This window comes from Monopterus albus, unplaced genomic scaffold (genome assembly GCF_001952655.1).
Source record: "Monopterus albus unplaced genomic scaffold, M_albus_1.0 scaffold73.1, whole genome shotgun sequence".
Lineage (NCBI taxonomy): Eukaryota > Metazoa > Chordata > Actinopteri > Synbranchiformes > Synbranchidae > Monopterus > Monopterus albus.
Window position 1 is genome coordinate 662703 of NW_018127953.1, and position 14941 is coordinate 677643.

Here is a 14941-nt window from a genome sequence, read left to right on the forward strand (position 1 = left end):
GGAATCGTAGACTAGATAATGAACTTCAATTGAAAATTGGGGGAGCTAATATAGGACGAGTATATGAAATTAAATCTCTAGGTGTCACAGTTGATGACAAATTCTCCTGGAAATCGCATATCAGATATGTTCAGAATAAAATAGCAAAAGATATATCGATATTGGCACGGGTGAAATATATTTTGGACAGGAAAGCACTACGCATTTTGTATTCTTCATTGATTTTACCATTGGGAAATACATACAAAAGCTCACTTCAACCATTGTATATATTACAAAAAAGAGCGATAAGAATTGTGCATAAGATGGGATATAGGGATCACACCAATGTAGCTTTCATACAGTCTAAATTGTTTAAATTTTTTGATTTAGTGGGATATAAGACTGCTGTGTTTTTGTATAAAGCCAGGAACAATTTATTACCTGGTGGAATTCAAAAACTATTTAATGAAAGGGAAGGGGGATACAATTTAAGGGGTCAGTTAAATTTAAAAATTCATGCTATACGTACAACCAAAAAAAGATTTTGTATTTCTATAAGTGGGGTAAAACTATGGAATAATTTGTGTGGACATAAAAAATAGTAATAGAATTGATGAGTTTAAACATAAATATAAAGGTATGTGTCAATCAAGATATATGCAAGAACAGGCTTAATGATTAATTAGATGGAACATTGTGGGTGTGGTGTATGAATGTTAACACTATGTAATAATTCTTTAGTATATTACTTGTGTGGTGTAGAAGATAATTATTTAAGATTGTAATTATGTAAGAATGTTAACACTTATAATTGTTTAGTATATTCTTGTGTGGTGTAGAACAAAATTATCTATGTAGAAATACTGCTTGCAAACCAATGATGGTAAGATGATGTCATGGGGTAGGACTGGATAAGTCTGACTTCTTACTACTCCATTCAAGCATGTACTAGGTATAAGCACATTGATATTGGATTATGTGTAAAATTATGTGTGTTGTCATATCAACTGTCTTTACATGCTTGAAAGAATAAATCAAATCAAATCAAATCTACAGGATAATGTCAGGGTGGCTCTCCACAAGTTGAAGCTCATAACAAACTGAGTGATGCAGCAGCAAATTACTCAAAACATTGTGGTAAATATATTACAGAATGGCCTCAGAGACACAAAATCCACCTTATGGAGTGGCCCAGTCAGAGCCCAGACCTCAACCCAATAGAGATGTGGTGGAATGCCCTCAAGAGAACTATTCACACTGGATGTGCTAAGAATATGACTGAGCTGAAGTAGTTTTGTGAGGAAGAATGGTCCAGATTTCATCCTGAAAGTTGTGCAGATCTAATCCACAGCTACAGGAAGAGCTTGCTTGAGGTTATTGCTACCAAAGATGATTCAAGCAGTTATTAAAACACTGCTGTCATTACTTTTTCCACCATCACTTTGTATGTTTAAAGGGGAAGGGTGTTCAATAAAGACATGGAAGATCATGACTGTTTGTGTTTTGTCAGCCTAGAAATATTGTGTTTGTTGATGTTTGTCACTTTGATGAAGATCAGATCATGTTTCATGACCACTTTATGCTGAAAACCTTAAAACTGCAAACAGTGCCATTACTTTTTCTTGTGACTATATTCAAGAGAAAACACTGAACAAATGTTGTATTATCTACAAACCAAAAAAAAAAAGAAAAGAAAGAGGTAGTCCAGGGACAGCAAAGTAAATAGGGGCCACTGATGGTTTCTTAGTTAGAAAAGACATCCAAGGTCAGTTAGTGCCTCCTCTGTCACTGGCAGCCAGTAGCAGGACACTGAGGCACAAAGGCCCTTTTATCTTGTTTTTTTTGTTTGTTTGTTTTGTTTTGTTTTGCTCATTCTGATACTGTATTGTAGCCTGTCTAGAACTCAGTGTTGGATTAGTGAATCAAAAAAGGAGCAAGCAAAGATACACAGAGAGGTAGATTTGTAAATATCTGACTACCTATACAGACCACAAAAGATAATTACAGTATATTTATTAAGCTTCAATTCTCCAATGCTCTTATACAGGATTTAGCCACATACACTTTTATATTTGTAGTAGGAAAAAGTACCCAGATTAGACAAAAATAACAATTTGTTCCCAGGCCAGATCGGATATTGTTTCAGCAAACATGTTTTCAATCTAACAAGGGGTCTCTTTTCATGTTCCATACTTCAAATGGTTTTTTGTAACATGAAGACCCTGAGAAGTGTACTGATGCAACTAATCAGATGCAGCTAATTTACAGTAAATACAATTTCTCATCCAAACAAAAGTATAGTCACTACTGTTAAGGTTTTATCACCACAGCCTCATGTTACCTTAAAGGAGAAGGCCGGACATTTTTTATATTAATAGTATTGTTTGACAATCCCCATACACACTGAAAAAAAGGAAACACTAGGTCTTTGGATTTACACAAATTATGCTAGTATATGCAACGCAATTCATTCATAGTTCCTCTGTTAACATAAAGAAAATTATGTTGGTTTTACACATTATCATGTGTGGGACCGATGTACACATTACAATCAAGTAAATCCAACAAATCGTTTTTTTTCAGTGCAGAGCCAAAACAAAAATGAATTGCCTCTGCTCACAGTTAATCTCTGTTAGGGATGGGACAGTATATCAAAATTCAAGATATATTGCAATACAAAAACATCACAAAATGCAATGATATATATTGTGTGGGTTCCATACACTGGGAACTTTATATTTTTCATAAATAAGATTTTTTTTTTTTTTACATATTCAAATTAGTGCTAGAAAAGGGGAAAAACAGGAAAAAAGTACAAGTATTCCTCAGCTAGTCATACATTGTTGTCAGTTTTTAATTGTATTGTGATTGAATCGAATCATACACACCATATTGTGCATCAAATTATATTAAGAAAACGTCATATCATCCTATGTCTGTCAGTCTCCAACCTGGATTAGATTATTCATCTGTGCCATATTCCTTCTTTCTTGTTCAGAAATGACCAAATTCAGTGAAACACACTGCTGCACTGGGTAAAATCTTTTCATTATGAAACACCGACCCATATATTTGTATGTTTTTAAAGTGTTTGAAGTAAGATAGAGTCACCTGCACATGCACAAGATCTTTGTAAAAATGCATGGTGCTAGTGGACTGTAAACAATGCAGAGAGCTCACACCATCAAAAGGTTTTAAAAAATGTCTGCTGGCTACCAATTGAATAGTTGAAAAGGTGGAGAAACATTGTTGCATGGCAGAAGACTGGAAAACTCAAGAGAGATAGGAAGAATGAGAAGAGTCAGGAAGTGACTGAATATGAGAAGATTAAATGTTCCTCAGTCATTAATTAGATATCATAAGAAAGCATCCACCAGCACTACAAAGGTATTTCTTCACTTTTGTGTTTGTGGCACATCAGCATCAATGTTCTAGTGAGCCAGGAAAAAAGGAAATGATGGAAAAAGAGTAAAAGAAAAAGATGAGAGACCAGAGAGAAAAGAATGGGGCCAGAAAGTGGAGAGAGTGACGGAAACCCAGGCAGTGTTCCAATGAGGATGATAAAGCTCTTTATGTGTATGACAAGTTCAGTGATTGACAAATCTTTCAGATGCTGTGATCAGTGGTGTCAAAAGCAGCACTGAGATTTAAGAGGACAAGTACGGAGACAAGTCCTTTGTCCGAGGCTAGGAGAAGATCATTGGTGACTTTCACCAATGTGGTTTCTGTACTATGATGGACTCTAAATCCTGACTGAAAATCCTCAAACAAATCATTCTTGTGCAGGTGGTCACATAACTGCTTTGCAACAGCTTTTTCAAGAATTTTGGAAATAAATGGGAGATTGGATATTGGTCTATAATTAGTTAGGACACCTGGGTCAAGAGTAGGCTTTTTGAGTAGAGGTTTAATTACTGCAACCTTAAAAGCCTGTGGAACATAACCTGTTAATAGAGAGAGGTTAATCAGATCTAGTATGGATGTGTTGATTAGGGGAAAGACCAAGAATTTAAAGTGTTGAATGAATTTCTGAGATGACCCCAAGGGCTCTCTTTTCCTGCCAGTGCAGTTTCTGGGAAGCTTCAAATACAGTTATTATGCACTTTACTTCAGGCGCATGTCTATTTTTTTATTTTTTTGTGCATTGCTGTCTTTGGTATTTTCCTGCCGTGAAAGAATGCACTTGCAATAAGGTGAGAGGAGAGGTGTAGCTTAGAGTGTTTAGACTGATTAGGCAGTGCAGTGCAGTTGTGGTGCTCTGATATTTCAAAATGGCACTACACATGGCAGCCTCAGTTGTATGCCCAAATCTGCTTTTGCCAATTTTGTCTTTTTTGTCGGTTTTCTGCAACCCATCTCGGAGTACTTTTTTAGCAGAGACAAGCTCTTGAACATCCGACAGCTCAGTCTGAATGCTTTTTCTCCCATTTTTACGGACAGGAAAAGCTGTTTTGACATTCAGTCGGCAGAGCAGCAGCCATCTTTGGGACCTGGAGAAGCTGACACTGTAAGGGGAATCATACAGGCGCCATGGTTAAGTTACATCAGCAGCGTTATCAAATGCAGCTCCCAGCTATGAAAATCATTGTAAACACTGACTTGAGGCTCTCTGCTCACCTGTGTGTGTGTGTGTGTGTGTGTGTGAGAGAGAGAGAGAGAGAGAGAGAGAGAGATACAGAAATGGAAAATGCCATGGAATTATGGTGCTGACAAGGTTATTACTGGTAGGGAAAAAAAAACATTTTTATTCTTCCTGTTGTGGCATTTTGGTGAATTCTAATCAAGGGACCACTGTTCTTGAATCTTTAGATTTAATAGTAAGGCTGTACTGTGCGTGTCACCAAATTTGGGAAGGAGGCCTTTATGTCTTATCAGCTATGACACAGCATCATTGTTCATGTGCTTGCTTGTTTATCTGGAGGATTAATAAGTATTTCCTCCAGGAGGCAGATTAGGGCATAATTATCCCTGGCACAAAACAGAAAATCTTCCTTTCAACTTCATTTTTACACAACATAAACAGAATCTATGACAAAATTAAAGGATGTTACATTTTTTCTAATGTTGAGATCACAGCAGACAGTGACAACATTATAGACAGTATAGTAGCTAGGCTATGGGTTTATCCCATTTACTTTACTTTATTGCTCTTCAATCCTCACTCAATCTGGAAGTCCTTCCGGTTCACCATCTTGAAGGACAAGACCATTTTTGGATCAAGGGGCAAGGAGGCTGCTGGAGGAGCTGCGAGGGAGGATACAAGAGAGCATCCTTCACGCAAGTCTTTTATGTACTGATTTGGATGCTTCAGATGAAGGATTGGACAAAAGGAAGTGTCTGTCTGTATAAATTTGTGTCCTCGATTCATCTCTCCTCACATTTTTTCCTTGCATTTTCTCCCCACATCTTTATGTGGGCAGGACTAAGAGAGAACAGACGCAAGTGGCTGCAATTACGGAAAATGAAATTTTCTCTTCAAGGTATTCCAACAATAAGTTCTGCCAAGGAAGGCAGCATATGCAAAGTAGCCATGATGAGCATGCAAGTACAGTCAGGGAAAAAATTATTTGAACCCCAGCTGATTTTGTAAGTTTGCCCACTAACAAAGAAATTATCAGTCTACAATTTCAATGGTAGGTTTATTTGAACAGTGAGAGACACAACAATAACAAAAAAAATCCAGAAAAATGCATTACAAAAAAAGTTATACATTAATTTGCATTTTCATGAATGAAATAAGTATTTGATCCCTTTGCAAAACCTTTGTTAAATTGAGATTAAAATTACATTAACCTTACAATGTAATTTTTATTTTTCTCAAAATACACCCATGACCCTGTTTGGGACTAAGCGGTATGGAAAATGGATGGATGGATACACAGTATTTACTAGCACAAGTTAATTCCAGTATTTAGATCTTGTTTATTCATGATTTTTCAGTCTGGACTATCGATATAAAAAGATTTTAAAATTAGAGGTAGATGCTACTGATGATAGTAGCTTGACAATAGTGTAAAAAAAAAACATTTGAAATACTGTGGAATACCTTTTATATATGTTTTGCTTTAGTTATATGGGGAGTTTGTATGTTCTCCCTGCGCTTGTATGGGTTTTCTCCAGGTACTTCGGTTTCCTCCCACAGTCCAAAGACAATCAGCCTAGGTTTATTGGCGACTCTAAATTGCCCCTAGGAGTGAGTGTGCGTGGTTGTTTGTCTACATGTCAGCCCTGTGATAGACTAGCTACCTGTCCAGGGTGTACCCCACCTCTCGCCCAATGTCAGCTTGAATAGGCTCCAGCCCCCATGTGACCCTATTCAGGAGTAATTGGTATACATAATGGATGGATGGATGGATGGATAGTTATATGGGCGGTTTATGGTGTTTATATGGCGGTTTATATCTTGCCATCAAAACAGCATGTGTAAAGTAAATCTGCTCTTTAAAATGTTTCCATTTGCTGAGTGGACTTCATTCTAAATAAAAGGTTTTACTAGGCTGACAGAAATCCCTTATCTTGCTCAGTACTTCCTATTTTGAATACAACTGCAGGTATTTTCTAGTTTACTGCTGAAGGCTCTCTGTGAGGTGGTGGCCCCATTTTCAGTCAAAACAAGACATGTTTTGGACAGCACTAAATACACCAGGTGCCAAAAGATCAATAGATTTCATAGTTACCAAAGTGCACAAGGCACAGTGAGCACATCACCAAGCAGCTATTGAGCACCTTTGCACACTGTATGCTGCAATAGATTCCAAGACCCCTGAACACATTACTATCATTTACCCTAAACAGGATATGCAAACAGAGAAAAGAAATGGATGAAAGAAGTACAGGACTCACGCTTCTCTCTTTCATTTTCTTTTTGCTCATTATTTTGTGTACATATTACACTTTTTGTCCCACAAGTAAATAATCTTTAGATTGTCTTTTCAGAATAAATAACATTCCACCTCCCACACACTTTTGCTTACTGCTTTGATAGAATGGAGTATCGATCTAGGTTTCTTCCTCCCACCTGTCCCCTCTGCCTGCTCTCTCACGCTTCTCAGTGTCAGCAGTACCGAGAGAGCACGGCGGTCCTGGAGAACCAGCCAGCGGGGACGTTCGTTCTACAGGCTCATGCTGTGGATGCTGACGAGGGCTCCAATGGCAGGGTCACTTACGGCTTCATGCACAAAGACTCCACTGTGCCGGCATTCAGTATACACCCAGACACTGGTACTGAGACACACACACACACACACACACACACACACACACAGACTTTCCCTTGTAGAAACATACACATTGAGAAGACCACACATTCTTTTATCCCAGGAGGCATTCTTAAGCAGACTTTATTGCTATCAGCATGTCTTGACGCAGTGCAACAAGGCATGTCTACAAGTTTGCAAGTTTACATTTTATAGATAAAATATTGAAGATTCTTTTTTTAATACCTGACAGAATTAAATTTACACAAATTGTTATTATGCAGATAAAATAAAGGATGGTTTGAAACATATTTCAAACTTACATAAATAAAAAAGCTAAATCTATTAGGAAAAACAATCAATAAGCCCATAGAACTGCAATAGATGTCTTTGCAAGTTGACATGAAACAAATTTGCATGGTAATATCAAAGGTTTACATATAATGCAAAAAAAAGCTAAACAACACACCCTTTCACTTCAGTTGCACCAATTTTTATAAATGTCATCACTAAATTATTTCTAAAGTAAAAGTAAATAATTGGGTAATTGCATTAGATGATAGTTATTTTATGAAAAACTCTCATTTTCTTCCTTATTCTGCTCCTCATCTGCGCTGTTGCCTTTGAAGTTTAGTTTCAAGGCAAACAGAGGAAGTAATTTCAGTGTAAAAGTTGCAAAAGCTCCAGAGACCTGAATCCAGGTATTGTTTGGCATGACATAACTGTCTGATCAGCTTTATTATCTCTGTGTCTCTAGGAGTAATTGTGACAGCCAGGAAATTTGACCGTGAACGCCAGCGGGAGTATGCAGTGACAGTGACTGCCACTGACCAGGCAGCTGACCCACTGATTGGCATTTGTCAGCTCAACATCTTCATCCTGGACCAGAATGACAACAGTCCCAAGTTTGAGAATCTCCGTTATGAGTGTAAGTTGACATCAGTATAAATTAAACATTAACTACGAGTGACTGAGATACAGTATCAGTGCATTGCATTAAGCTTGTTTGCCACTGTGCTGATGAATACAGCATAAAAGACGACAAAATAAAATGTCACAGAACCACTGAGGGATTATGTGCACTTCTTCATCTCCCACAGACTTCCTTCGTGAGGATACCATGATTGGAACTAGTTTCTTGCGAGTGGCAGCTCATGATGATGACTTTGGCACCAATGCAGCCATCACGTACTCCATGTCCAGTGAACAGCCGGAGTACCTCAGGGTCAACCCCCTGACAGGCTGGGTGTTTGTCAACCAGCCTATCTCTCAGGTAAATGCATAATGTATATAAACAGATGATACCAAACCACAGTTCCAGTTTGCTACTGTATTTAAAAAAGCTTATGTTATACGGTGTGCTATGAACATGGTAGAAAAACACTCAAAAGAAATTATCAAATTTCACAGTTCCTCTCAAGAACTCTTGAGAAACTAGCAATAAACCTCACATATCAACTAGCATTCAAGTACTTTTTTGATGACAGTGAGGGGGCAGAAGTCCAGTGGCCAGTAGCAGACAGGCAACTTGAATATCCAAAGATAATGTCGTCACTGGAGCCCATTCCTTTGCATCAGGAGAAATAACATTGCTGATATTTTCCTCACTTCTCTGTCTCTAACCCCTTGCTTCACTATGAGCAAAACAAAAAACATGCAATACTGGAAATTGCTATGTAGTGTGCACAAAACGAATCTGTATTTCAGATGAGTGCCATGATGATAAAAGCCCCAAAACAACTCACCATATTCCAGTGCATCCTGAGCACCTTGCATCTTACTCTAACATCTGGCACCTTGCCAGTACTTTGCCTGAGAGAATGCTTCACTAGAACATTTGTATATGTTCTAGTGAAGTGTTTGAACATACAAAACTTTTCCACTAATGAGGACAACCATATAAACTATTATACACCTGCAATCACTGCCTACACATTTATTTCAAGCTTTGCCAGTGTGACAGTCTCAGTTCTTTTAATTGCTAGGAGCAGAGAATGAATTATAAAACTACATGAACAATTTTTTTTTTTTTTAAAGTGAATATGTGTCATCATTGTTTGTTTTTGTTCTTTTGCACTTGCCATTTAACCCACATTAAATGTATACACTCTTGGTTAAATCCTTGTTTGTACTTATTTGAGAGACGTTCTCCCCTGACTGCCATGGCTGTCAGAACTCTGTACACTGCAGGTTATGCCCCTCAGTCAATACAATTATCTTAAATTACTGCATGATTGTTTTTACCGAACTGTAGCCTGTAGTCAATTTTACCCTGCACATAAGTTTTTAAAATGTATTCCTTGATGGAACCTGTGTGATCTAGATTCACAGGTTTTATCAGCATGTCTCTAATTGGCAGCTTAAGTACACACCATCAAATGATGTTTTCTCCTCTTCTTTTCTCTACTTTGTATGGACTTTCTGTTACAGAGGACCTACATCACCAGGGAAATCGTGGCTACAGACGGGGGCAACAGGAACAGTTCAGTGGAGCTGGCCGTCACCATCACCAATGTGAAGAACCAGCCTCCACAGTGGGAGAAAGACAGCTACAGTGTGGTCATACCAGAAAACACTGTCCGAGACACACCCATTGTGGTACATTCGGGTGGGGGTGTGGTACCTTACACGCATAGAAAGCAGATGCACAAGCATATACTTTGTGGGCGAATTTCTAACACAAAACATATCTTTACATTTGTAAAAGTACAGTCAAGGCATGGTTATTTACTGTCTGTACTATGGTACTTTAAACCAAAGGAATACTGGTGGCCTAGATGGATGAGAGGGACAGGCTTGTGACCAAAAAGTTGATTATTAGACCCCAGACTACCAGGTTCAGTCTGGGCAGAGAAAGTGACAAACTGAACCCCAATTGCTAAAGAGAGCTTGGCTGTCTATGGACATTCTTTGAATAAATCAAGGTTAAAAAAAGCGGCAGTACAAAGTGCTTAACACCAGGCAAAGAAATGCACTTGAGTAATATTTAAAACTATAAAAACAAAATGTATTTTAATAGAATAAAATTTGATGAAAAAATAAAATAAAAACAAAGACAGAGAAAATAGACCAGAAATACAGTTATAGTGCTGCAATAACTTTTAAATTCAATAAAATATATAAATGTGCAGTAATCAGAGGTGCTTGGCAAACAGCAGGCATCCATACTCATACAGTATGCTGTGTATGGTTATGCACATGTGCACATTCACAAGGATATAGACTGTACTGCAATGTGTATTTACTAATTAACTTGACACAAAGTGCAGTAATCACTCAAAAAAAAGATCTTAAATCAATATTCCAAACATCTAAAGTGCATTAAACCCTTGTGCTCTGTTCGGCCCTGTCAGACCCAGATTCACTTTTCACCTTAAGCACCATGTGATGATGCTTTGATACTGCATTGTTACATTTAGAAAGAGTCCCTATAAATTTGTCCTCTATCCTGAATTAAAGCACAAGAATTGGTATTCAACCACTGGCTGCATCCAGAAAGGTCAAGTGCAGCTCTGCTCAAAATGTAGCAAATTTGACAATGGTGCAGGACAATTGCAACATACCACATACACATTATAATGGAGGAGGTATTTTTCTCCCTGCAGTGACATGAATATTAAATAGGAAAAACTGGCAACAGATAAGTTTGCCAAAAATCAACTGTCTTCTTCTTAACAGAATATTGCAAACTGAAGAAAACCTTTTTTGCATTTATTCAAAATAGAGATGTAGCAATAACACTTTTTTCAGTCAGACTGAGTACCAGTATAAGTATTTAATAAGAATAATGTAAAGTATCTACTATAAATAATACAATTACCATAAACATGCAGTAGCTTTACAGACAGTTTTGCTTTCTGATTGTGATTCAATAAAATATACCAAGAGGTTGTGCACATTGCCTTAAAACTGTGCGTGATAACAAACACAGCACCGCTACATTCCTGTTGGATATAATGTGTAACTGACTGCATTTCTGTGGCCTACTACTCAACATACTGTAATACAGTAGTTTTATAACCGTTTGTAGGCGTGTGACCTTCTGTTAAGCTGAAATGATTTCACAACCCCGCCCAGAACATCCAAGTTTAAGAGCACATGACATCACAGTTGGAAATTTAAATGTTTAATTAGTGTCTGTGGCGTCATCCTGTTCTCTCTGCTGCAGAGAAGCTGCTTGGTGTCAGCCTCCAACAATTCAACTCATTTTCACACACACATATTCAACCGTTAACTACATCAAATTAGCATTTGTTTTTTTTTCTGCACACGGTTAGTAGAATGAGCACCGTGCGGGTTTAGTGGGTGGACAGGACCGGGCAGTTTCACCACGGGGAGTGTGAAGATGTCACATTTCTGCAAGTTTGTTGTCGTGTTCTTCTTGTTCAACAGGTGTTTGATTAATTACCCTCTCCATTGCTGCTGGATTTGGTTGCAGATATAGAGCATTGATCTCAGTAAAATGCAGCCTTATGTCTGTGTGAGATGGGTAGGGAGAGGCGCACAGGCACACATACACAGCCGAGCAGAGCCAGAGCTTGCAGTCGGCTTTACTTTTGCCATCACCACTTAACTTCCTTGGAACTGCTGAAATTTCTTCTCCACCGTCTAACAGCCTAACTAGTATTAAGTTGACAATGTTGCCGTTAAATGGTATTTACAAAAAACACTGCAAGTACTAGAGGGAAGTATCAAAGCCTATACCTGATACTGATATTGGTGCATCCCTAATTCAACTCATGTCCTGGTAAAACACATATTATGGTACTGCAAAATGCACAACTTAGTTCTGACCAGAGATGTTTGTTGCATGTTATCCCTGCTCTCAGTGAATCGCAGAGGAGCTACAGGTTTAAAAGCCACAGCTATAGAAAAAGACTAATGTTCGAAAACACTCTTAATTTCCTTGATAACATTCCATTATTTGTGCAGTTCTTATGTATCCAATCAACTGCATGTGATTATACACAGGCATTGCATTTCATGTTACTACCACATTTTCAGCTAATCAACAGTATTTTATAAGGATCTCTTGAAAGCAATTAAGTCCATTAAAGTTGCTGATGAATACTTTAAGCCAAAAGATGGAAATGAAAAGACAGAAGAGAGTACTTTACATGAAAATGTGTGTGTCTGTGTCTGTGTTTAGCTGTTTTTGTGAGTGAGGCTGATAAAGTGAAGGAGAGGAAGAGAGAACATGGTCCCTGCAGTAAAGTGTATTAATTGAGATGGCAGTTCACTGTTGATTTGACTGTTGCTGCAAAGATGAAATGAGTCTCAGTAGGTTGTAATAGCTCTACTATGGAAATGTGAAGATTTTATGGCCTAAATCAGCACTTACAGCAGTCAGACATGTTTGCCAGTTCTGTATGCCTTATAGGGTGTCTCATTATTGTAAATGCTATGCACTATAGGTTGAAAGGATACAGCTAGGTCACCCATAGCAAGCCGCATCACATCCGAGATGTCACTTTTGATCTTAATTGGGCTGTATGTGGCATCTGCTTTGAGTAGCCTCTCCTTAATTAGTTTAGGGAGAATGCATAATGGACATCAGAGTGTTTCCTTTTGTTCCCACAGGATTTAGCAGGTTGTTGTCTAGTCCAACAGTTTGAGACCCACTGCCCTAACATTTTAGTGTTTATTATTATGAGCTATAAAACACGTTTTCAGATTTGGCAGACCATCTTTCACTCTTTATAATGTTAATTTCCATTGAACTCAATAGCAGCTGTCCTCGTTTTCGTTCTTGTCCTGACTATTAATGCTGCCATCCAGAATTTTTCCAGCTCTCAAAAATGATAATTGGAAACAAAATTTCTAAAATGCAAATTACTGTCAGTTTTTTATATTTTGCTCTGCTTTGTATTGCACTCACTTGCACCACAGAGTAAATATGGGTAACTACTGTAAATATATTCCAAAAGTGAGAAAATTACAACCACAGTACATGTGGAGTCTAATAAATATTCCATGTGTAAACCTGTATACATGGCCACAGGGCAAACCTATATTTTAGGTCTAAATGTTTGTTCAGGTATTGGTTTTCACTGAGAGCCGTATTGTCAGTATTAGCATTAAAATTTAATGGTGATATGGGCTACAAAAAGTGAGATATTCTATTATACTGAACCGTTATCTTCACCATTATCCCATACCCTCGTCTCCGTTTCAAACAGACCATCAAAGCTACCTCCCCTCTTGGGGATCCCAGGGTGACTTACAACTTGGAGGATGGCATGGTCCCAGAAACCAACATGCCAGTTCGCTTCTACTTAACCCCCAACAGAGAGGACGGTTCGGCCTCCATCCTGGTAGCAGAGCCCCTGGACTATGAGACCACCAGAAACTTCATGCTGCGGGTTCGAGCTCAGAATGTCGCTGCTGTACCACTGGCGGCCTTCACCACGGTTTATGTCAATGTCACAGGTGGGCTTTTCTTTATTGTCCTTTGTGTATGGATCTTCAAAGGTAACCATTGAAAAAAAAAATTGTCTTACATTTTTGTATCGTACTTTATGGGCCTTGTAACACCATTGTCTTCCTGTGGTGTAGCTTTGGTTTTAATTAAATACATTGTTATGACAAACCAAAATTACAGTTAATTGAAAAAATTACAAAAATGTCCCATTGTGTCCTATTATGTCAAACGAAAGATAATGGAGCTTTGTGTAATGAAACTCACTGCAGCACACTGACCAGCAGAATGACTGTTTAGAAGCTAAGGGACAAATTGGGTGTTTGATGATTCATGTTCCAATGGCTGAGCTAAAGGGTAATGGAAGAAGAGAATGGATTTTACTTGATTAATTTGCAAGATGGGCTTAATGGTCTGTATAATGCATAAATAACAAAAAGCACAAACTTGCACACAGTCTAGAGCAGCATCAAGCCCCATGTTTATTCAAAAACAGACACTGAACCTGCCTTAGGATGCACTTAAGGTCTAGCAGCTCATATATTACAAGACTTCAAACACAGATCACTTTACTGCTACACATATTATCTGTTGCCAGCATTATTACCAAACGTGTTTAATTCACTGTGGTATAAATGTTATTGTCTATGTGCTTATTATTGTTTATTCTTATCCTCATTGTTCGACATGGACAGTGTCACTGTATTAGCTCCTAAACTTCTTGTACAACACAGCAGATGCTCCACAATTGAGGCCATGGAGAGAGAAAGAGAATAATGAGCATTTGGGAAGAATAGAAGGCTCAGTTATACTGTGGTGCTCTCCAAGTCTGGTTGCCTTCTAATTTTTCATTGGAGTCATTTAAAGCTTGGATTCCAAAGCTACACAAATCCAAATTATGTGCAGAGCTCACCAGCTGTTGTGAGTGTGATGAGCCCAAAAATGCAACATGCTGTATATGCTTAATCTCACTGCCCCACCCCTTCTGTACAGACAAGGGACTCTGAGTCTAGTTGCTCCACTGAATTCTTCATTCTTCTTCAGCAAAGAATAACATTTTCACCTCTTTGCCCTTCTTTGCAATGTCTATTATTATTTTATGGTGTTCTTAGATATGATTACTTTAGTTTGGTGGCACTGTTTCAGTTAATGCTCAGCCCCTGGTAACTAGAGTTAAGTCACCATCATATGGAGATGTTTGCTGGCCCCTGATCTTGCTCTTCTAAAGATCTCTGCCTACCCACCATGCCCCAGACTCCCCTGCATTTAATCCCTTTGCAATATGCACACACACACACACACCAACACACACACACACACACACACACACACCGACAGACATCAT

At 38.2% G+C, this 14941-nt stretch overlaps 1 protein-coding gene across 1 annotated transcript in view; it reads left to right on the forward strand.

Moving 5' to 3' along the window:
• The window catches only part of LOC109963402 (neural-cadherin), a 439917-nt gene that overhangs the window by 209991 nt on the left and 214985 nt on the right, over positions 1 to 14941 (forward strand). Inside the window, exons 9-13 of the mRNA XM_020605911.1 lie at positions 7035 to 7203; positions 7936 to 8106; positions 8279 to 8451; positions 9609 to 9776; positions 13358 to 13607. Of these exons, the coding sequence (XP_020461567.1) occupies positions 7035 to 7203; positions 7936 to 8106; positions 8279 to 8451; positions 9609 to 9776; positions 13358 to 13607 (931 nt within the window). The remainder of the gene's footprint in view (positions 1 to 7034; positions 7204 to 7935; positions 8107 to 8278; positions 8452 to 9608; positions 9777 to 13357; positions 13608 to 14941) is intronic.